Source organism: Phoenix dactylifera, chromosome 4 (assembly GCF_009389715.1).
Source record: "Phoenix dactylifera cultivar Barhee BC4 chromosome 4, palm_55x_up_171113_PBpolish2nd_filt_p, whole genome shotgun sequence".
NCBI classification, from domain to species: Eukaryota; Viridiplantae; Streptophyta; class Magnoliopsida; order Arecales; family Arecaceae; genus Phoenix; species Phoenix dactylifera.
Genome location: NC_052395.1, coordinates 3,583,844 through 3,608,479, shown reverse-complemented (window position 1 = coordinate 3,608,479; position 24,636 = coordinate 3,583,844). Strand labels below are relative to the sequence as shown.

The 24,636-nt window shown below is 38.4% G+C and overlaps 1 protein-coding gene across 14 annotated transcripts; it reads left to right on the top strand.

The window, feature by feature from the left end:
* The first annotated feature begins 8,342 nt into the window (after positions 1-8,342).
* On the top strand, positions 8,343-18,507 carry LOC103711161 (receptor-like serine/threonine-protein kinase ALE2). Of its 14 annotated transcripts, none has more exons than XM_039125333.1 (25): positions 8,343-8,467; positions 8,574-8,699; positions 9,300-9,427; positions 9,535-9,663; positions 9,778-9,906; positions 10,058-10,186; positions 10,286-10,414; positions 10,518-10,643; positions 10,718-10,927; positions 11,002-11,073; positions 11,250-11,387; positions 11,488-11,613; positions 11,689-11,895; positions 11,970-12,041; positions 12,218-12,355; positions 12,456-12,572; positions 12,656-12,865; positions 12,940-13,011; positions 13,092-13,127; positions 13,289-13,396; positions 13,531-13,905; positions 15,121-15,393; positions 16,151-16,546; positions 16,901-17,144; positions 17,242-18,507. In XM_039125333.1, exons 4-25 carry the CDS (start codon positions 9,594-9,596, stop codon positions 17,870-17,872), a joined length of 4,008 nt encoding a protein of 1,335 aa, XP_038981261.1. In that variant the 5' UTR covers positions 8,343-8,467; positions 8,574-8,699; positions 9,300-9,427; positions 9,535-9,593; the 3' UTR covers positions 17,873-18,507. The 14 variants fall into 14 exon arrangements, with proteins under 14 accessions (XP_038981261.1, XP_038981259.1, XP_038981260.1 ...); XM_039125331.1 differs by having other exon boundaries at positions 10,019-10,186; positions 16,157-16,546; XM_039125332.1 differs by having other exon boundaries at positions 10,019-10,186; positions 16,907-17,144.
* Positions 18,508-24,636: the final 6,129 nt, after the last annotated feature.

Genomic DNA, 24,636 nt, shown 5'->3' with positions numbered 1-24,636 from the left:
CAATAGCAATAATAATTTTTTAGTATCAATTATTTATTGTTTAAATAATATGGTTCATTTTTTTAATTCGTTGTTTAAGATACACATCTAGTGTTACAGCTTTGATGCGAGAGGAAAGTAAGGTCTTGACTTAAATTAAAATGCAATATTTTTAAAGTAGTTATCTTCCAGGATTCATATTCGGCTAATTACTTCGATATCCTCATTTAGATACTTAACAAAATTATCTTGACGTTGCCTTTGTAATGCGATATCAGTTATGGCCCCTTCATCCATGACTTGCATTTATGTGAAATAGTGAAGGAAGACTTGAAATTCATTCCCATGATATCTATTTTAAAAAAAACCAAGATACGAAGTGCATTATATCACCTTCAACATAGAAACCCTATATAAATAATTGATCCCTATTTAACTCTCCTTTTAATTCAAAACAGTGAATTCAAACAAATGTAACCATAGCTAATTAGTTGCAAGGCAGTTGCTATATAAACAATCTGAAATACAGCTTAAAGCTCTAAGAAAATAATTATTAATGTCCCCGAGATTGAAATTTAATTTAATAAAGTATAAGAAGAATGACACTCTTGGAAAGAATAAAAGAAACTATCCAACAACAAAAAAAGAAACTTTAGGCAGTGAATCCCATATATTTGAAAAACCTTAGTTAATTTGTGTATGGTGGGGTCTCCTTTTTTTTACCAATAAAAGAAAAAAATAAAGAAAGTTCAAGAACAACAATAAGTTCTATTGGTTATTGTGGTGGAAAAACAAAATATTTATCCATGTGATTATATAAAAAAAATAAAATATCAATTCAGAAACATATATATATATATATATATATGTATATATGTATGTATGTGTATGTGTGTGTGTGTATGTGTGTGTGGTGTAGTTGTGCACATACTATGATTTGTTGTTTCTAGGTTATATTTTTATGATATTGTTACATAAGTAGATATATTTTTATGCCACATGTGATGATATAATAATATTCACATGATGATTTGAAGTTGCAATCCATGATTTGAAGTTGCTAAGTGAGATGCATGTGTATCTTAGTTACGTAATAATAGCAAAGATGAGCAAAGACAACTGTTTGGTCGCGACGGTGCCAACTAATTGAGTTGGTATAGACAGTAGTAGCATTTGGGTTCAATCCCACCCTCTTCCCATAAAGATGAGCAAAGACAACTGTGTGGTCATGAAGGTGCCAACTAATTGAGTTGGTATAGTCGGTATCATTTGGGTTCGATCCCATCCTTTCCTCAATTTTGGTTGATTAAAAAAAAAAACGGTGCTCCCTTCGGTCAAACCAACCAAAAAAAAAAAAAAAATGGTGCTCCCATAACTGTTATTAGAAAAATTATATGATTACATAATTCATTTTTGTAACCACATTAACACATCGTGACATGTATGCATTTCATCCCAACATACACACAAGAATGCAATCGATTTACTGAGAAGTTCCTCAAAAGGCAAGCTCTTCTTAAACGTTTTTCCAGCCTCGGGCAAAAGCAGAGGCCAAAGAAGTCCCTTATGGTGGCCCACCGGCTCCCCGACTTCATTGCTTGAGAGGCACGTTTGTCTTTGTTTGCCAGCTTAAAGAACCTCATCAAGAAGGTCCAGTGTATTTAGAGAGGCCAACAGAATTATTGACTGAGTGACTACTTTCATGGCTAATTATTCAGAATATACCTTCTAGTTAAAAGAGGAGGAACTGTCTCGGACACTTTGTGAGTTTGTATTCTCCGATTTTATTGAGTATATTCGTATACGCATTGTATGATGAACCAAAAAAATAATAATAAAAAAAAGTCACAGTGGGGTCAAGAGGCAGTGCCCTGTGACTATTGGACAATTGAATGAAGTGCGAAAGGGATGCTTAGTTCTGTGGTACCTGGCAGGAAACATGGATCACATGCAGTGTGGGGCCTTCTTGATGTTTACATATAAATAACACTGGATGGCTTCTGCACGCTTCAGACAAAACCAGAATAGTTCACCATTGATAGATCAGCAAGACTGGCCTATCCATCCATCATTTTCCTCTCAATGAAGGAGCTCAGGGTAATACCCCACAATGAAAAGTTTCATGTATCCATCTAAAGTGACACCAAAGAGAGATTGGAGTATTGATAGCAATTTTTTACATGCTAACTTGACTCGGAGGACATCAAGTATCAAATGTCAATCTCAAGACCCAACTATAAATCTATAGAAATCATTGCCTATGCCGCATGCACTATGTGGCCATGCATGCTAGTGTAGACAATAATTTCTAGTAAATCAAAGTACCCGCATCCAAATTAATATATAGATAGCATATATCATCTAATTCTTGGTAACATTGCCAAGGAAATCTAACTACACTGATACTTGATGGCAGATTAAGGAGTTACGTGTAGAGCATGAGATTTAGTGGTGCTACTTCTAAGATAAGATCAAAGCTAATGGATAAATTTTGTGACAAGTGTGTCGTACTAGTCACAATCTGAAGGATCCACGCAATGCCACCATGGATGCCATTGAGATCTCTGATGTTTGAATTGACTCAGACCACATCCCCGGCCACTAGCCTTGGTGCGGGGCCCGGCAAAACTTTAAGTGCCGAGCCCACTTGCAGAAGCTTTCAATTGCTTGCTGGACTCTGTATCTATGGCTTTGAATTAGCTTCACCTCTCTGACCAGCCAAACAAACAGAAAGTGCCTATTGATTGGATTCGAGAAATTATAACCATATGGCGGTGCACCATGTTAATCACGTGTTTGGTTTATGTGAACCCCATGCATCATGCGTCTGGTGCACCATTGATGTGGTGCACTGCTGATGTCGTGCGCATGGTGCAGGGTATAATTTCTCTACCGGCATTTGCCATGCTTTAGCTTTAGCCATTGGATTCTCTGGCTCATCTTTCCTTGGAGTGGTGGTCCCAATGTGGAAGTTTTCTGGGTGCTAGTCAAATGCGATGGGGACTACACAACCTCTTCATAAAATGTTGGGTGTTATTAGAGAGAGGAAGGAGGATCTTGAATGATGTCCTGTAGCGGGACTGTCAAAGCCTGCATCATGTACTCCAAGTACTAACATAATATTCTCTACTTACCATCAAAAGTTTGATCAGCAGAATGATCTGGTTATTAGTCCACAAAATGATGAAGAATTCATGAGCAATCACCAACTTATTCATTTTGCTACCATCTTCATTGCCTTGATATTCATCTTTGTATGCACTTGTATATGTTTGTTTCCCTAATTTCTAACAGAAAATTCTGATTTTCAGAGGCTGAAAAAGAGAGAACTAATGCCATACTTTAGAACATCTTGATGCCAATAGATAACAACATCCATAAGCACAGTATCATCTGATTATTTCGAGGTATTCAAAAGAATGACAAATGAAGCCTTCTACCTGATTCCACTTGTGACTTGAGTCAGGAGATAAATACAAAAGAAGTGCAATGGTTAAATTAGGTGCATCATGACCTAATCGAGCCAAATTGCCTTGCTGCCAAAAAAAACAAAATAAAATGAAACAAAAGAACAATTTGTCCTTGCAAACCATCTGTTTCAGCCTGTCCATCAATGATCTACCCAAGAGACGGTGCAAACTGGCACATCAGCTGAGAATCCACTTAAACTAATGCAATTTCTACTGCACCCCACCACAAGCAACCAAGAAGCCCTCATTAAACAAAGCCAAGAGCAGTCCACAGCTTAAACTTCCAAGATCAGCCTGTCAAACAGCTAATGATTCCACAAACCATTGCCTCTTCTGACCACCCCAAACCATCTCCCCTAGCCCCAGTTTAGTCCCACACTCCATAATGACAGTTTAAGATGGGAAGTGGGAGCAAGGAATTGAGAATCTAATGGAAGCCAAAGGGTGCAAAGGTTGGTCCCTCACCATTTAATAAAGCCCACCTGATAGCCTTGAATCTTGATTTAAGACCTTTCCTCCACCCAAACATCCACCTTTATTGGTTGAAGACTGAGATAGATATGAAGAATCTAGTGTGAGAGAAGGGTGTAGGATTTGGCCTCTCCCCACTAAAGAAAGCCAGCTTGGAACCCTCAGCCAAAGTCTAAAGGCCTTGCGCTTGTTTTTCTTTATTCCTCTTCAGAACCTTTTCCTCCAATTCACCAAAGACTGGCGGTGGAGCTATACCATACTGTCCTCTGCGCATCTCTCTCTCTCTCTCTCTCTAAAGAGATATCTTTTTAGGTTTTTGTTCATCATGGCAACGGAAGCCATCCTTTCTTGGCATGGGGATTTCCTCTGAAAAACGTTTGATCGTTTTCTCTGCTGTCTCGTGCTGTTCTTTTATATCAAGATCGCTACTTTCCGACATGGTTTTGCTTAAATCTGTCGTCTTTGGCGTTGCCCATATCTTACTCCTGGTGGGTACTTCGGCTCTGTCCTTTTCTAGGTTCTCCGGGTTCTGTGTTTCATCTGATATGGGTTTTTTGGAGTGGAGGAAGGCGTAGAGGTGGGTACGAGGAGCTTTTGTTGAGCGATTCGATCTAGGGTTTGTGTTATGAGTGAGAGGGAAGCGGTAGGATGGGGCGATGGCGAAAGACTCCTCGCCCATGGGTTCTCTGCGTCGTGGTTGTTCTTCTGGTCATCCATGGATCGATAGGTAAAACAATTCATAGCAGAAGTGTTTGAAAATTATATGTTTTGAATGCTTTACCTGTGATATTATTTATGAAAACAAGCAAAACTTGGGAGGATTTCCTCCTTCTTTTGTCTTGCTGCCATCTCCCTTTCTCATTTGAATCCGGGAAAGGGACAGATGTTTTGTAAAGTTCAGGTTACGGCTTAGAGAGAGTTTCTTGATGATTTTTGATTCGAATCTATGCGGGCAAAAAAAAATTAGAAGAAGCAACAAAAAACTATTTGCTTTAGAATGTTCTTTTATTCGAAGAGAACATGTTATTAAAGTCATCAAGACATCTACAGAAATTTGAGACAATTATTCTGAAAGCTTTGTTTTCAGAAGAAAATGGTTCAAATTTTCTAGATTTAATCCTAAATTTCATTGAATTGCATTCACCTAGTATCCAGACTTGCTCTAAAGGGCCCATTTTTTCCATCAAGAGAAGTATGCTTAATGATGCTTTTGCCATCTGATCTTTCTTCTATACTTTCATACATTTCTTATATTCCATGACGTTTTTCATGTGGTATGGTGCAAAAATATTCCCTATATAGGTCACTTTTTGTTGTTTTTTTTTTCCAGCATTGATTCTTCGAGGAAGGTAAGATAGGTACCTGAGTTAGAATAGGTTGATCATTAACCATTTCAAGTGAAAAACTTCGTGGCAAATGGTCTCTTATTACCATTTTAGATTTTGTTCTTCTTGGTGTTTGCAAGCTCCATTTTGTTCTTTTGCGTGAAAGCTCCTTCTCTGACCATAAAAAAATGATACTAAAATTGTTTTTGGTAAACAAAGTGAAATTCTTAATATCAAGAATGGCATATGTGATAATATCTTTCTTTGCTCACTCTAGATGAAATACTGGACAGGGTCATGTTTTTCTTTTTGGGAAAAAAAACATTGCGCGAATGTGATATAACTTAATTGTGAGGGTTTTTCACTCTTCTTTTTCTTGCTGCTACCTCCCTTTCTAATTTGGAGTTGAGGAAGTGATGGATTGTAAAACTCAGGTTAGAGCTAAGGGAACTTTTCTTGATGATTTTTTATTCGAATTTATATAGGCAAAGAAAGGAGGTAGTTATGTGATTTGAGTTTCTCATATAGTTTGAAAGAGCAGAAAACATTTTTCTTTAGATAGTTCTTAGACTCTTAGAGAACATGTTATTAAAATTGTCAAGACATCTACACGATTTTAAGACAATTCATCTGCAAGCTTTGTTTTTGGAAGAAACTGTTTCAAATTTTCTAGATTTAATCCTAAACCTCATTGAACTGCATTCACTTTATCCAGACTTGCTCTAGATGGCCCATCCTTTCCATCAAGAAAACTATGCTTAGATGATGCTTTTATCATCGAAAGTTATAATCTGATATATCCAGAAAAAATATATGACTTGGTTGATCGTTTGTCATGGTGTTTGGGGAAGGCAGCAGAGGAGTTGCAAAGGTCAAATGGGTAGAGAAACGATCTTTATGACAGATAAGATGTTGTATGAGGTCTTTGACCAGCAAAGATCTTACGAATGTTTCATTTACATACCAACCCTTTCTTCATGGATATGATTAATGTTCTTGGTTTCACTAGATAAATCCAACTCCTCTATTACCATTAAAAGAAGAATGCTCTTATATGCTATGCAACGGTTAATCTCCAGACTATATGAAAAGAAATGAAATCATTGTTCCACAGTCAATTGGATTACCTGGTTCACTATATCTACGTGGTTGTGCAGATAAATATATTCTACATGGGATGTTAAAAAACATATAGCCCATTACTATATGTTGCATGCACCAAGTGTTGGCAAGTTATATGAGCTATTATGCAAGGTCCCCTTACAAAGTGAATTAGTTGCGTACACACCTTGTCTAGGCTTCCAACTTCACAAGAAAATGTAGATCTAGTAGATCTAGCATTCCTCACCACATCACACAGTTATCTCATTACACTTTAAATTGGAAGCAAAATATCTTCGCTGTCTTTCAATTTTCTGTCACTTTAATTAATAGGCTTAATGCAGAACTTTAATGACTAGATGTATTGAGAACATGCTGCAAATTTTGCTATATAATGTCAGTTATTTTAACAGAATGTCCTGCAGTTTGTGTTATGCTCTGCTTTATCAAGGATTTCTTTTTAGTTGTTAATTCTGACAATAGACAACAAGTTTTTATGGAGATATGTCTGTATCTGGAGAAGAAGCTAACATCGTGCTAATAGTGGCCTTTTTCAATTGGCTGTGTATGTGACTTTTCTAATGCTTTCATATCTCTGCATCCTTTAATACACATATATCCCTTAGAGAGAGATGCCTATGTGAGGGCAAATAGAAGCAAGCAGCAAGCGATGGAATTTAAAACTTCAAAGCATAGACCTTTAATTTCTTTGATACTATGAGACCTTTTTATTTATTATTTTCCTTCCTAGAGTGGATAGCATCACTTTTAGTTATTATTCATTGAAATTTATGACTACAGCATGAATATGCTAAAATTAAGTTGATATTTTAAATCACACCAACTTACTTACTGTTATGCTAAATGCACATTTCGAGGTGATGAGATGATGAGATAAATAAGTGAAACCACATATCGAAAATAAATTTTAAAAAAAGATGAAAGATAAAGATAGAGAAAAAAGACTATGGAGAACTAGGAGCTATATTTTAGAAATTCTTGGTCTTTTGATTTAATATGGAAACGAAAGCTCTTAGTCTGCATATGTTTATCTTTCATCTTCGCTAAGTTGCTGCTTCAATAATTAGAGCTACTGAAGCTCCCACCTGTCCCCCCACCAAAAACAAAGAAAAAGAAAACAAAAACCAGGGTGAAGAAAAATAAAAGAAATCTAAAGTGGTTCTGGTCAGTGATCCTATCTTTGGATACTTAAAATTTATCATATAGATGAATACCAAATTTTTCTTAAATTAGTAGCAGTTGCATCTAATGTGGATTAACCATTTATTGTATTCCGAACATTGTTCAGAATTACAATGACATGCATATTTGAGTAGCATATGATCTGTTTCCCCTGTGAGTGCTCTAACAACAACTTCATGTGACATTATGGGAAATGGTTGGCTCTATATGTCTGATTTGTATTGTTTAGAAGTACACTTTAGTCTACCTTCACGGCATGGCTATGAGCTTACACTAACACTTCTTTTATAGGTCCAATTTCAAATTTTGTACAGCAACTACCAAAACCATCACATGTACATCCATGGGCTCACAGAACACTGCTATCAGCAACATCTGGGCCTCCACCCAATGACATGGACACGAAGCTTCAGCTCTCAAGCATGCTGGCTCCATCCATTCCTTCACAGCTTGAACCACCAAGTACAGGTTAAAATTTATGATTGAGTTGATTTGAGTTCCCACATAATAACATTGGATATAAGTGCTTTTGTTCTCATGCTGGGTTTCATCTATTCCCTTCAGACATATCGCCTGCACTTGTACATGTCAAAGAGAAAGGACCTACTCCTGCATATCTTCCAAAATCACAAAGTGAATATGCACATAGTCAAATAATGGTCCCTGAAGGTAGCCTTGTTGTACTCATCATGTATTGAGTTTCTCCTTGAAACAATTTGCTAAACTGTTAATCTTATATACTAGGAGCTGTCTTGCATCCCCCAGTGATAATGCCACCTAAGCCTGAGGTTTTGCCACCTTCGCCTGAGGTTTTACCACCTTCCACCCCAGCAGTGATACCATTCATGCAGCCTAGTGCTCCACCTGAACATGTAACTACGAAACACGGACCAGTAATAATATCTCCATCTATACAAGGTATATCACCAACTTTTTCGGTTTGGGAAGGTAAATTTCCATCAATAAATTATTCCCACAATGTTCTCGGAATTAGTGAATTCAGATTTTTAATTACATTCTACAGATCATGATCCTTCTCCATCCTATATGAGCCCTCCACTATCACATGCTGGAATGGGAGTGCCTGAGGCTGGGGTTCATGAAAAAGCAACCAATAGTAATTCTCCAGTTCCAGTACCACATACACAAGGTAAGGCTAATTAATAACACATTCACTTGGTTGCCAATGAATGACAATTTTTTATGAATCTGATATATATGTTACTGCACAAGTTTCACTATCTCCAAGAAAATTTCCACTTGAATCACCTACTATCCTCCTACTACAAATTTCAAGTGTAAGCATTTTAGCTGTTTTACACTCTCTTCTTCCTCCTCCTCCTCCCAGCCAACCAGCCAGCCAGATGACCTATGTTCTGTTGGCATCTCAGTGGTCCTTCAGGATTTCTTGCTTAATGTATCATGTTAACTTGGACTGTTACGTGGCTTATAGTTCTTTTAAGTTTAGTTGATCATGCATTTATGGTGACGAATGATGTGCAGGGCAAGATGTTCCTCCCAAATCAATTTCTTTTCCTGTCATTCATGGGAATGGATATGGCACACCTACTGCTGCACCACCAAAGGAATTATCCAATCATTTGACACCAGCAAATGATGTGCCATATCCATTCCCTGAAGGTATTTTTCTCCTTAGCAGAAAAATACTGGATCTGAAATATAAGTGACTAATTCCAAGTCTGGTCTTTTTGAAGTTGATCATGCATTTGTGGCAATATATTTTGTGTAGGACCTGCTGTTTCTCCAACATCAATTACTTTTCCTACCATCCATGGGCATGGATACAGCATGCCAGTTGCTACACCCCAAAGGAATCAACTAGGCATTTATCCCCTCTAACTTATTCACATACAAAAGGTATCCATTCTTCTTTTTAGCGAAAGATACTGGAATGAGATAGCTAAACAGACTAAATCCATGACTGATCTTCTCTATATTCATTTGCGGCAATATATGATGTCCAGTGCCTGCTGTTTCTCCAACATCAATCACTTCTCCTGCTAATCATGGAAATAGGTATCGCATGCCGGTTGCTGTACCTCCAACAGATTCATCCAGCAATTTATACCCTGTAAACTATTCACATCCAAAAGGTATTCCTTCTTCTTTTTAGTGAAACATATTGGAATGAGAAAATTAAACAGACTAGGCCCATGACTTATCTTCCTTACATTCATTGCGCATTTGTGGCGATTTATGATGTACAGGGCCTGCCATTTCTCCGACTTCAATCACTTCTCCGGCCAACCATGAGAACAGGCATGGCATGCCAGTTGCTGCAACTCCAACAGAATCATCCAGCCATTTATCTCCCGTAAATTATTCACATCCAAAAGGTATTCATTCTTCCCTTTAGTGAAAGATATTGGAATGAGAGTGAAACAGACAAAGTCCATGACTGATGTTCTTTAGATTCATTTTGCACTTATGGCAAAATATGATGTGCAGGGCCTACTATTTCTCCAACATCAATCACTTCTCGTGCAGGGCCTACTATTTCTCCAACATCAATCACTTCTCCAGCCAACCGTGGGAATAGGTATGACAGGCCAGTTGCTGCACCGTCAACAGAATCATCCAGCCATTTGTCCCCTGTAAATCATTCACTCCCCAAAGGTATTCTTCTTCTCAGTGAAAAACAAGATGTCAGAAGAAGAGGACCACTGTCATGATGGATCTTTTATGTATTGATCGTGCACATTCTATGATGTTCAGTGTCTACTATTTCTCCTACATCAATTACTTCTCCTGGAACCCCTCAGAATGGGCATGGCATGCCGGTTGCTGCACCTCCAAAGGAATTTTCTAGACATTTGTCCCCTGTAAACTATTCACATCCAAAAAGTACTTTTCTCCTTAGTGAAGAATGTTGAAATGATAAACATACTGATTCTGTGATTGATCTTTACACGCTGATAGTGCATTTATGGCAACATATGATGTGCAGGGCCTGCTGTTTCTCCAGCACCCACCACACCTCCTGCTAACTATGGGAGATATGGCATGCCAGTTCCTGTACCGCCAAAAGATATATCCAGCCCTTTATCCCCCCAAAATTATTCGCACAAAAATGGTACTTATATCCTCCATGAAAATGTTTGAATGAGAAGTTATAAATACTAATCCAATGTCTAATCTTTTCTACAGGCTCTTTTCCTGTTATAAGCCCTGCTCCACATGAGGCTGGTAGACCCTCATATTCAATAGATTCTCCTTTCGCTTCACATCCCCAACCTCCAGTGCAAAGAATATTTCACAGCACTGCACCAGCACCTGTAGTTTCATTTCGCCAGCTGACAACTAGGCAAAGAACCGGAAGCCCTGCATCTGCTCCTTCTCCACAATCCCGTAATCCAGGTTGGAATAATATACCTGAAAATGTTATATTGATCCCTCATTGAGTTTTAATAAGAGACAGGTGTTTTTTCCAGCTTCTTCAAATCCTCCAGCAGTACTCCCAAAGCATAATAGAGAGCATCATGCTCCACTACCCTATATCCAAGGTTGTAACCTTATTAAATAACATATAGACTAACACCTTTCCTGTCAATAATGTACCCATCTACTCAAAATAAATTTATACTTAAGTGCATCTGATTGCTACTCTTATTCTAATACATGTTTCTCCTTTCTTATAATACTACTTGTTATTGGTTTTTGATCATGCTCATTCCTACAGGGCCTGTCCAATCTCCTGTACTTTCTCCTTTGGCATCTACCTCAGGAAAGCCACGGGCACCACAACTTCAACCTTTCCATTCATTACCACCTCCACCGCCTAGACATTCATCCCCTAAAAACCATGCACATCCAAAAAGTATTCTTCTTAGTGACAAATGTTGAAATGATAAACATACCAATTCCGTGACTGATCTTTATGTGCTTATAGTGCATTTATGGCAACATATGATGTGCAGAGCCTGCTGTTTCTCCAGCACCCGCGACACCTCCTGCCAACTATGGGAGATATGGCATGCCAGTTCCTGCACCACCAAAAGATATATCCAGTCCTTTAATCCCCAAAAATTATTCGCACACAAAAGGTACTTATATTCTCCATGAAAAATGTTTGAATGGGAAATTATAAACACTAATCCAATGTCTATTCTTTTCTACAGGCTCTTTTCCTGTTATAAGCCCTGCTCCACATGAGGCTGGTAGACCCTCATATTCAGTACATTCTCCTTTCGCTTCACATCCCCAACCTCCAATACAAAGAATATTTCGCAGCCCTGCACCAGCACCTGTAGTTTCATTTCGCCAGCCGATAGGTAGGCAAAGAACCGGAAGCCCTTCATCTGCTCCTCCACAATCCCGTAATCCAGGTAGGAATAATATACTTGAAAATATTATATTGACCCCTCATTGAGTTTTAATAACAGGCAGGTGTTTTTTCCAGCTTCTTCAAATCCTCCAGCAGTACTCCCAAAGCATAATCGAGAGCATCATGCTCCACTACCCTATATTCAAGGTTGTAACCTTACTAAATAACATATAGACTTACACCTTCCCCATCAATAATGTTACCATCTACTCAAAATAAATTTCCACTAAAGTGCATCTAATTGCTACTCTTATTCTAATACATGTTTCTCCTTCCTTATAATACTACTTGTTATTGGTTTTTGATCATGCTCATTCCTACAGGGCCTGTTCAATCTCCTGTACTTTCTCCTTCGACATCTGCCTCAGGAAAGCCACGAGCACCACAGCTTCAACCTTTCCATTCATTACCACCTCCACCGCCTAGACATTCATCCCCTATAAAGCATGCACATCCAAAAAGTACTCTTCTTAGTGAAGAATGTTGAAATGATAAACATACTAATTCCGTGACTGATCTTTATGTGCTTATCGTGCATTTATGGCAACATATGATGTGCAGTTTCTCCAGCACCCGCCACACCTCCTGCCAACTATGGGAGATATAGCATGCCAGTTCCTGCACCACCAAAAGATATATCCAGTCCTTTATCCCCCAAAAATTATTCGCACACAAAAGGTACTTATATCCTCCATGAAAAATGTTCGAATGCTTGAATGAGAAATTAGAAATACTAATCCAATGTCTAATCTATTCTACAGGCTCTTTTCCTGTTATAAGCCCTGCTCCACATGAGTCTGGTAGACCCTCATATCCAGTACATTCTCCTTTCGCTTCACATCCCCAACCTCCAGTACAAAGAATATTTCACAGCCCTGCACCAGCACCTGTAGTTTCATTTCACCAGCCAACGGCTAGGCAAAGAACTGGAAGCCCTGCATCTGCTCCTTCTCCACAATCCCGTAATCCAGGTTGGAATAATATACCTGAAAATGTTACATTGACCCCTCATTGAGTTTTAATAAGAGGCAGGTGTTTTCTCCAGCTCCTTCACATTCTCCAACAGTACTCCCAAAGCATAGTCGAGAGCATCATGCTCCACCACCTTATCTTCAAGGTTGGAACCTTATTAAATAACATATAGATTATACAGGTATATTATTTCTTTAACTCTTGACCCGCTTTCTTTTTCTTCAGGCCCTTCAGTTTCCCAAGTTCCTTTTCATTCAGCAGGTAATGAAGGAACCCTACGCCTTCCCCATCACTAATGTTCCCATCTACCCAAAATAAACGTGTATTTAAGTGCTTTTAATTGTCACTCTTGTTCTGACACATGTTTCTCCTTTTTCATAATACTAGTCGTCATTGGTTTTTGATTGTGCTCATTCCTACAGGGCCTATTCAATCTCCTGTACTTTCTCCTTCTGCGTCTGCCTCTGGAAAGCCAAGGGCATCACAACTTCAACCTTTCCATTCATTACCACCTCCACCACCTAATCAAGGTAGGTATGGAGTATCATTATTTTATCAATATGTTGTTGTCAAATTCTGTGATATTCCCATTGCATTGTTCTAAGATTCTCCAAGTCTAGCTGAATATACAATTACAATCACTATTTATTTGGTTTGTCTGCAGACTGTACAACCCCGTTATCTTGCCCAGAGCCTTTTACAAGTAGCCCTCCAGGATCATCATGTGCTTGTGTGATGCCGATAAGAGTTGGACTTCGTCTAAGCATTGCACTATTCACATTCTTCCCTTTAGTCTCTGAGCTTGCCCAAGAAATTGCATCTGGGGTTTTCATGAAACAAAGTCAGGTCCGCATCATGGGAGCAAATGCTACGACTGAGGAATATGACAAAACTATTGTGCTCATTGACCTGGTGCCTCTCGGAGGCAAATTCGATAGCACTACAGCATTTTCAGTCTATGAGAAGTTCTGGGACAAGCAGGTTTTCATAAACCCCTCATTTTTTGGGGATTATGATGTATTATATGTTATCTATCCAGGTTAGAATAATTGTTTCAGTGATATTCCTCATGTTAGTCAATGCATTTTTTATGTTGCCCATGCAAAGTGCATAGTGTAAGATGGAGTAGCCCCTTATTTCTTCCATTATTGTTTTTGATGGGTGATTTGAACCATCCACTAACTGGCCCAAAATACTGACTGTTAGCATCTTAAAAAAAGATAGGATCTAAGAATGTGTTATTCTTATAACATCCTTGGCATGTGTGATGCATGTAAGAGGCATGATTAAGCATATGTTATTATCATATATTTCGATATATAAACTCCTAGTTTTGCAAGGCACGCTTCTCTTGTAAGGGCAAGAATCGAACTACACAAGGTTTATATGTCTGATATAGTAATAGCTATGGGGTGGTGGAGCCTCATGAATTGGTGTCTTTCAGACAATGAGGCACTTTGGAGTGTGGCATGTGTGATGGATGTCAGAGGTAGTATGGATGGTTATGATTCCCGAATTTATTAATGTTATTTTGAAAAATAAACTCCCACCATTGAAAAGGTTTGCTTCTCTCTCTCAAAACATGAACTAAACTAGGTGGAGTTTTTTTTATTTATGATGGGATCAGTTACAGTATTGAGAGTGAGAGATGTTAAGAAGAATGACCTGGAGCAAGGTTTGTTTTATTGATACGCCATATGTCCTCATACCGGCACGTATGGCCTCATACCGGCGTGTACGCTGAACCAACTAGTCTAGTACGCTGAACCAACTAGTCTAGTACGCTGAACCAACCCCTATATACCAAGTATACCAACATTGTACCGGCATGGTCCAGTATTGAGATGGCAAACCTTGACCTAGAGCCTCACAAACTGAGGCATTTCGGAGTTTGCATTTGATAGAAGAAGTCTTGAACAGATATATTGCTGATCCGTACTGTGATTAGGTGTGGATCCCTTGCTATGGTACCCTTTTATTTAGAATACAGAAAAGGTAACATGCTGTTTTGTTGATGAATTGGAAAAGCATGGAGGTTTAGGATCTCTCATTGATATGATGTTTTGGCTAATGAAATGTCATGGACATGGCCAGTTAAATGGAAGTTTAAGAGTTCAAAGCATCCATTACTTACATGATGCATGGAGAGAAATCATATTGATATTCTGTTGAAAGTTTGTTTCTGGTAGTGCACACTTTGACTCCTGTCTTGCTCGATTTGTCTTGATTTTTTTTAAAAATATTATATATGCAGGGCTTCCTCCATCACCACCTATGGCACCTGGAAGTGATAATGGGGCTTATGGTAATGACAATAATAGGACGATACATCCTCTTGCAGCTGATGTCAGAAAGCAAAAGCAAAAACAAAATGGCACTGTGATAGCTATCATAGTTCTTTCAGCTGTTATAGCATTGGTATTATGTGCTGGAGCGGCATGGGTTTTCTTGTTGAAACATAGAGAACTTTCTCATTTGCCAATAATAACCCCACAGATGTCACTACCTCCATTTTCAAAGGCATCAGGTATTCCTATTATATTTGTCTGATTGTGATTTTTTCAGAATTTATTAGGAAGGACCATAATAAACTGACACATCTTCAAATCTAAATAACATTGTTCTAGTCATTATTATGTTCCACTTACTAATCCAGTTTATTTTGTATGTACAAACTTTAGCAACTTGATAACTGGTAATAATAGAATAAAAAGTTCAACATGGAATATTTATACGGCTCCTGGTGTATCCCCAGATTCAGAAAAATGGTCTCGCTCATGTTAATAAAAGGAGTTTCTAAAAGCACCTTTGATTAATGTGAAAAGCATAAATTCATTTTTAGCATCTAGTATAGACCATGGTTGCCGTTGGAAAGGACAAATCTGTAGGTGCACTTTTTTTTCTTCTTTCAAACAATAAAACTTAGCCTTTCATGTGTTGTTTGATAATATGAGAGAAGTTTGCATAGCTCACATTTGAAGTAGGGGGAGGAACTCTTGTTTTGCTTGTTTTAAGGTTCACCATACCAGTGTCTACCATCCCGTATGGGGCAAACTGTACCATACCTGTACCAAAATGGTACTCTATATGGGTGGTGTACCTAGAGGACCACCAAACCAACCCATCCAACACTATACCAATATGGTGCCAGTACGGGTACTGAAACTGATATTGTGAACCTTGGTTTGATCCTTTAAGAACTCCTTTTTGAGGAATTAGAAGATTTTTCCCCCCAATGTGTAATTTTTATAGTGTAATATCTCCTTTTTGATGTGTCAAAAAAGTTGCAGGGGGTGTACCTACAAGACCTGGAAGTAGGCCCGGTTCTGCCTCAGCATCCTTCAACTCTAGCATTGCAACATGTGCAGGATCAGCAAAAACATTCAGCCTAGCTGAGATGGAAAGAGCTACAAGCAAATTTAATGATTCAAGAATTATTGGTGAAGGTGGTTTCGGACGCGTGTATGAAGGTACTCTTGAAGATACAAGAAGAGTGGCCATCAAGGTGCTCAAGAGAGATGATCAGCAGGGTAGCCGAGAATTCTTGGCCGAGGTTGAGATGCTGAGCCGCTTGCATCACAGAAACTTGGTAAAGTTGATTGGTATATGCACAGAGGAGCATATCCGCTGTCTGGTCTATGAACTTGTTCCAAATGGTAGCGTGGAATCTCATCTTTATGGTAAGTACTGGTACTAGTCCCTGAACGTTACTTGGCTCTGCATATTTTTGCTTAACAATTCAGTCAATTCATGAAATACCATCCATAATGCACATTTATTTCGACCAGCAACTCCATTGTTGACTACGTCACTGTCTAAATGCTTCCAGTTACTCAGTCTCTTGAGTTGTTTAAACATCATAAAGTTTGCTTTGTGGCTTAATCTTCGGCCTTTTTGCCGGTACAGAGTTTACTAGTTCAGGCTTAGGTTGATGAAAATTTATACATTAGTTGCATCATGCTGTTTTAATTATGTTCCTTGTATTAATTTCAAGCTGCTTTTAAGAAATGATTTGAACTGTGTTTTCTACACAGGAGCAGACAAGCAAAGTGCTCCACTTGATTGGAATGCCAGGCTGAAGATTGCGCTTGGTGCTGCTCGAGGTCTAGCATATCTGCATGAAGATTCAAGCCCTCGTGTCATACATCGTGATTTCAAAGCCAGCAACATCTTGTTGGAAGACGACCTCACTCCCAAAGTGTCTGATTTTGGCCTGGCCAGAACAGCTCTAGATGAGGGAAATGGGCACATTTCAACACGCGTCATGGGAACTTTCGGGTATATAACTCTAAACTATAATTATTATCTTTTTGCTTATAACTCAATGTGATGCTGTAAATGATAAAAAAATGTGCTCTTTTTTTTTTTTTTAAAGTTATGTAGCTCCAGAATATGCAATGACGGGGCATCTCCTTGTCAAGAGCGATGTTTACAGCTATGGTGTTGTCCTCCTCGAGCTCCTAACAGGAAGGAAGCCAGTGGACATGCTGCGACCTCCAGGGCAAGAAAATTTAGTGACATGGGCTCGTCCACTTCTTACTAGTAAGGATGGATTGGAGACTATCGTAGATCCATCTCTTGGCACCATTCCATTTGATAGAGTCGCAAAGGTAGCAGCCATTGCTTCAATGTGCGTTCAGCCTGAAGTAGATCAGCGTCCATTTATGGGCGAGGTAGTTCAAGCCTTAAAATTGGTCTGCAATGAGGGCAATGAATATAGAGGATCAGGAAGCTTCAGCCAGGAGGAGATATCTACACAGGATACAGAAGAAAGGATCAGTACAGTGTTGGATCTGGAGCTGGAGAGGGTGATATCAGCATCCGATATATTCAGTACTTCAGCGAGGTTTACAAGGGATGTTTCTGGATCTTTCCGGAGGTATTCAAGGTCGGGCCCTCTTAGAACAAGTAGAAGCTGGCAATCTTGGCATAGAGCGAGAGGCTTGTCATCAGGAAGTGCAAGCGAGCGTAGGAAAGTTGGCACAGGTTTGGAGAATGGTGATTAGTGGCTGCAGGAATACTTGGTCCCCTTTCATCTGCTGAAGAGATCCGTTGTCAATCAACATAATCAGCATGGCAGCTCACCATGCTGTAAGGCAAGTGAGGTTCAAGGAGTCCAAGAAGGTTCAGAAGGCTCTTATACAGCAAAAGTGAAGCAGGAATCCCTAAGAAATTGAAAAAGTTCTTAGTGGGGATGGAAGATTGGGATATTTTGCAGCTCATCCTCTTGAAATAAAACATGATTGAAGCAAGAAGGGTTGTTCTTTTGGGCATAAATGAAATTCTGACTAATGAAGTTGCTATTCTCAAAGAAGCTTCATTGGTTATTCCAATGATTGTCCAATGCCTATGACATTATTTTTGCAGTTTTGCTTCTCCTGATAGGAGTTCTGAATTTTTGGTTAACGAGAATCCTTCCATAGTTGGAATTGAAATGAAACCGCTACTCCAATCAAAGAACTGTTTTTGACTCTTCTGTAAGTTTAGCTCTCTTCAGATTAATCCATTCAATTGTCATTATTGCCATGTGTAATTTCTTATTCTTGCTATACAATCCTTGTAACCTTGGATTTCTGCTCGATAATGCTGTTCAGATTTCCAATAATCTTAATGCCATGCTCTCTGCTGCTGCTCCTGTGAATCGTTCTCATCTTTTTCTTTAGTTGCAGAGACTGATTGGCTACAAAGTATTTGATTATTAGACTCGCCAACATGGAGGCTGCTTGTATTAAACCATGATCCCCACAAGAAACCTTTTCTTTTTCTACCCCTTTTTTGTTTCTGCAGAGTGTAAGACTGCTATCATGTAAGCCTGTCCTCCATGATCAGACCTGAGTCTTCTGGCTGGGGTTGCTCTAGACAAGCTTTTTGGCTCTCTGCCTGACCAAAACTCCATTATCTCCGATGCTTATATTGGTCTTCTTGTTGTGCAAAAGCTTGGAGGGACACAACCACAATTTTTGTAGAATACTTATAACTGTTTTAAATGATTAAAACGCTCCCACATGGATGTCATGCGTTTGCTCAACTGCTTGCCCATAGGTCATTGATTGCTTGATGATTGGTTCAACATTAAGCACAGATTTGCTGCAGAGAGCAATTTGCAAGAGGCTGCGTACGTGGAATAAGATGTTTAACTAACTAATAAAAACCAAAGAGATAATAATGAATTATATTAATGCGAGTCGTTGGATTTGGCTGGCTGCACCTCTGGGTCCATTAGGCAAAGCTAGCGTTAAGTTGTCTAAAACATTTGAAGGGTTTTTGTATCAAGTCATGGTTCATACTTCATGCAAACCTGCATCATTTTCTCTTGTGCTTTTGTTTCTTGATTTGTGGGTATTGCCTCATGATTTTGACTTGAACAACAAACTTCTTGTGTTTTTTTGTTTTCATTTTAATCTTTTATGAAGTGTTTGGCAGATTTTAATTTTAAAATGATAAAAACATATATTAGTGTTTTTCTGTAGCATCGTGGAACATTAAGACTCAGGTGTCGCTAGATGTTGTTTAAAATCAAAGGAAACAATGTGATGAGGGAGAAAGAAAAATTGCTGTGCTGTTTTTTGAGAGCAAATTGATTCCTTTTGAAGGATCCTTAATGTCTTCGAAAAATACTGCACTCGAATATGTATTCTTTCTGAACAAATGTTTTTATGAAATGATATCTTCTCTCATAAATGATGTCTTGTATTTGCACCCTAAATCAAGTTTTAGGACAGTATTCCTTTCTTTTGTTCATGTTTTTGTTGCACCTAGTTATTTATTTATTTTGAAAGACCAAGGCAGATAAATCTACCCATGATATAATTACCAAATACAAATATTTGGAGATGTTATCCAAGACCCTAACCAGGACCTCCACTTGCTCCTATGGCAAGCCCCAGTTCGCATGGGCATGGGTTTACCCCAACCCAGTGTGCAATCGTGATACACGGGGCCAGGCAAATGACTTCCATTGGTGTGATTTTAATACACACTTACTGATACAAATATCTACGGGGATACTTGTATGTTGTCCCAACTCGTTAGGTACACAGTCTGCAATTAGGCAAGACCAACCTATTTTTACCTTGTTAATGGTAGGGACAGCTACTTCAAGGGAGCATGCTACACTTGGAAGCAGTACGTAGGACCTTGATTGCATTCTTTATTGCAATTGAATTCTAAACTATCCTTACAAAAAAGGGGTAAATATGCAATAAATTCTTATAGAGATTGAAGAAAACAGATAAAAGATGAGCAAACAGAAGAAAATTGTCTGAGCGCAGTAAAAAGTGATATTTAAACTATGTTCTTTTGAAATGGAGTCTGCACAAGCATAAAGAAATCCAAATTCTGAAATATTATTAGGCCAATGAAATGATGCACAAGAGGCTGTCTCAACTCAAGATAAATGGCTTTATACGAAAAAAAACTTCGGCATAGGGTGGTGTAAAATGTAGCCGTTCACAACATTCTAAACTTCATAGTGTCCTTATATTTCATTCATAAAGAGTTGGATATGAAAAGATGCACCCGAGGGTTTCTTTCAGAGGGAGGACTCGTTCATGGTGCAGTTAACAGTTTGGTGGAATGCAATCAAAGAGGTGCCTTCTATTACCCAGCTGGAAGTCTACATCGGCACTAACGACTTCACGCATTAATACTAGTAGCTACAAAGTTCCCTCAAAACACTAGTAAAAGCAGTAGTTCTAACGGAAGTTTTAACTATCATCTAGAATATATTTATTTCTATGACAAACATCTGGATTAAAGTTTGTATAAGTTTGTAATCATGGTATCGGACTCTATGCTGATACCTCAGTATCGATGCTCAATATTGGAGGAATCCTGAGATTATATACTTGATGGATAGAGTATATAATGTTACACCCGTATTGGATGGTTCAATCTGAACTTACTGACCTTACCTGGACTGTAAATTCTTATTCAATCCCAGCCAGTCATTGCTCGTTATGTTTCTGCCAGCCACCTGCCTCGCCAAACAGAGGCTGTGCAATATTATTAACGCATTGTACGTTGCGACAGAAAAGAGGCAGAAGAGTCTTAAAAGAGAGAGAGAGGTTTCCCATGAGAGCTGACGAATTGATGATCCTATTCAATTTCCGTTCGCTTTCGAATTCAAGGGAAGAGCGTGATGGTGGAGGAACATAGAGTCTTTCCTGATAGTAACTGGCTACGTCACTGGTCCAAAGATTGAGGCCACACAACCACCACTCTATTTTGTATGAGAAACCACACTCCAACGTTTTTTATTTTTTTTCCCCATAAGCAACAAGTCAAACAGGAGACTAAAGTGCAGCTGGACTCGCTAAAAGATGTTATGTTAATAAAATGAATTCAGCCATGGATGAAAGAAACATGGCTAAAATCCCACTTGATTTGTTGGAATTTCTTTGAGTTTGTATTGAATATATATAGGATATACAAGAATGATTATAGAAAAAAAATTAGGAAAAAAATTACCGCAGCAATTCAAATTCAAAATTGAATAGAGAGAAAATAAAAGAGAAATAATAAGAAGATTGCAACAATAATTTGAATTCAAAAATTAAATTTGAATGGAGAAAATTTAAGGTATGTTATTATCCTCCCTCAAGCTGAGCATTCAGTTGAATGTGAAGCTTGGACTGTAAAAACCGAACACGGTTGGAATGAAGACTTTTAGTGAAGATGTTGGCAACTTGGTCTACAAAAGAGATGAATTTGACATTCAAAAGCTTACAACCACCAATTCTCGAACACAATGATAGTCGATCTTGATGTGTTTAGTTCTTGCATGGAAAACTGGATTGAAGGTGAGAGAGGTGGCAGAAATGTTGTCACACCATATTAAAGGAACAGAGTGGAGAGGAATATGCAATTCACAATGAGAGAGTATAACCATTGTAGTTCAGCAACAGTTTGGGCAAGGTGTCGATACTTCGCTTTAGTAGATGATCGAGTAACTGTTGTTTGCTTTTTAGTAATCCAAGAAATAGGGTTAGGTCCGAGAAAAATACAAAAACTACTTGTAGAGTGTCTATCAATATGGCTGCTAGCCCAATCTGCATCCAAGTAAGCAACGAAATTTAATAAGCCTGGTCATAGTTAAATCCCCAAAGTGATGGTGCCTTTGAGAAATCGAAGAATGCGTTTGACTGCTACCATATGAGCCTCTGTTGGATGTTGTAAAAACTGACAAACCTGATTGATTGAGAAAGTAATATCTGGTCATGTTAAGGTTACATATTGGAGGGCTTTAACAATACTCCGATAAAATGAAGAACCATCAAGAGGAGGGCTATCCATATTGTAACAACTTAGGATCTCACCAAAAATGACTAACCAGAAGATATTATTTGGATTTCTTGATCATGTATAAGTGTCCAAGATCTACCCAGCGAATAACCGATGTGGGACTAAACACATGCCCGCACAGATCCTCACATACTCCCCTCATTCAAGTCCTGACGTCCTCGTCTGGCTAAGGGTTCAAATCTATTCAAATCTAATCATAAACACTACGATCGGTCCGTGGTCAGCCCCAATGGATCCGTGCTGCAGTGTCTCCTAGTCCACATAGGTTCGCTCTAATACCATTTGTAATAACCTAGTACCTCACCCAAAAAGGTTAGTCGGAAAGTATTATTTAGGTTCCTTGATCCTGTATATGTACTCAAGATCCATCCAGCGAATAACTGATATGGGACTAAATACACGCCTGCACGGGTCCTCACACATGTAGCCCAGCTTTTCAATAGAGCAAGGACTTGAACATGGTTTGCATTCAAGCATGTTGGTGTGTTGTAACAAGTCTAAGATGTATTTGGATTGATGTAGAAAAATTCCATCAGTTGACCGATCCACTTGAATGCTAAGAATATGACAAGGAGCCCATATCCTTCATCTTAAATGAATTAGTAAGTTCAATAATGAGCTTGCGAAGAGAAATGTTATTATTGTCAGTGAGAATGATATCATCAATATAAAGGAGAAGATATAATGTAATGCTACCATGATGATATATAAATATTGAAGGATTTGATTGCGAAATAACAAATTCCAACTCCAAAAATTTTGAGCCAAAATTTTCATACCAAGCATGAGGAGCTTGCCGGAGTCCATAAATTGATTTGCATATATGACAAACATGAGTGGATTTTGATGGATCAATATAACCAGGAGGTTGAGACATAAATACCATATCTTGAAAGTTACCATGTAAAAAGGCACATTCTATGTCCAGTTGATGGAGTGGCCAATTATGAGTCAAAGCTATTGTGAGAATAATTCTAATTATAGCATGCTTAACAATGGGACTAAATGTCTCAAAAAAATCAACTCTAGGTTGTTGGTGAAAGCCCTTGGCAACCAAGTGAGCTTTGTATTTGTTGATGGATCTATTTGGGTTGCGTTTAATTTGAATCACCTACTTGCAACCAACAACGTTCATGTTAAGCCGAAAAGGAAGAAGAGTCCAAGTTTGTTGATTCTAAAGAGATGTAAATTTGAGATCCATATCATGTCTCTACTTTGGACTTTTTGAGGCTTGTATATAACATGTTGGTTCAATAGAATAGAATAGAATAGAATATAGTAAGAGCAGTTAGGAGAGGGTGGCGAGTATAGTATAGTATTTTGCACTTGGATATACCCGATTAAGATTAAGTGGTCATGGGATGGGTGCGTTGTAGTGGGCTGGGTGGTTGGTTGGTATGGGAGAAAAGTTTGGTGATGGGGGCTGGTGGTAGTGGTAGTGGTGGAGATTCGGAGGAGGGAAGGTGAGAGGTGATCTTATGTTGAGGTGGTAGAAAGGGTTCAATTGGGATGCTTGTGTTGTCATGTGGTGTAGTGGTTGAATTGAATGTTGTTGCCATGAAAGAATCCTAAGATTGACATACTGTACCTGTAAAATAATTTGAGAATGTATAGTTATGAGTAGTAGTGTCGGTAGGAGTAGGAAGCTGAGGTAACCACATTGAAAGCGAGTCAAGAGCAGAAGTAGGATTATGAGAGGCTGATTGAGATGTGATATGGTTGAAATAGAGAAAGATATGTTCATCAAAGGTGACAAAACGTGATATATATATTTTTCTATACCCTTTGTGAACAATGCTATATTCTAAGAAACAACACTTAGTGGATCGATATTTTAGTTTATTGGACTTGTATGGTCGAAGACAAGAAAAATATAAGCAATTGAAAGCTCGTAAATGGGAATAGTCTGGATATGTTTGAAAAAGTTTTTCATATGGTGAAATTTTGTGATGAGAAACAATAGGCATTCAATTTATTAAATATATTGTAGTAGAAAATCCTTCTAACCAAACTTTTGGAGGAAGAGATGCATGAGCAAGTATAAGTCCGGTTTTAACAATGTGACGATGTTTTCTTTTGATAACACAATTTTGTTCTGGAGTATGGGGGCAAAAAAATTGGTGCATTATGCCATGTAAAGACAAAAAATATTTAAGAGTATTGCTTTTGAATTCACCACCCCCATCGAAATGAAAATTTTTAATTTTAGTATTAAACAAGTTTTCAGCTTGTGATTTAAATGAGACAAAAATATCAGAAAAAACTGATTTGTAACGGCAAGTTTATTTGAAATTGAAAGAGAGGATAAAACATAGGATGAATATCATGAGATGGATAGCCGAGATGACGATGGCAGAGATCTGTGGAGATGTGACGACTCACATAGGCTGTTGGTGAGTGATCATGTGCATCTTTTGCTAGGAAATGGAAAGGATAAAGTCCATTCTCAGTCATCCTGCAGTACAAT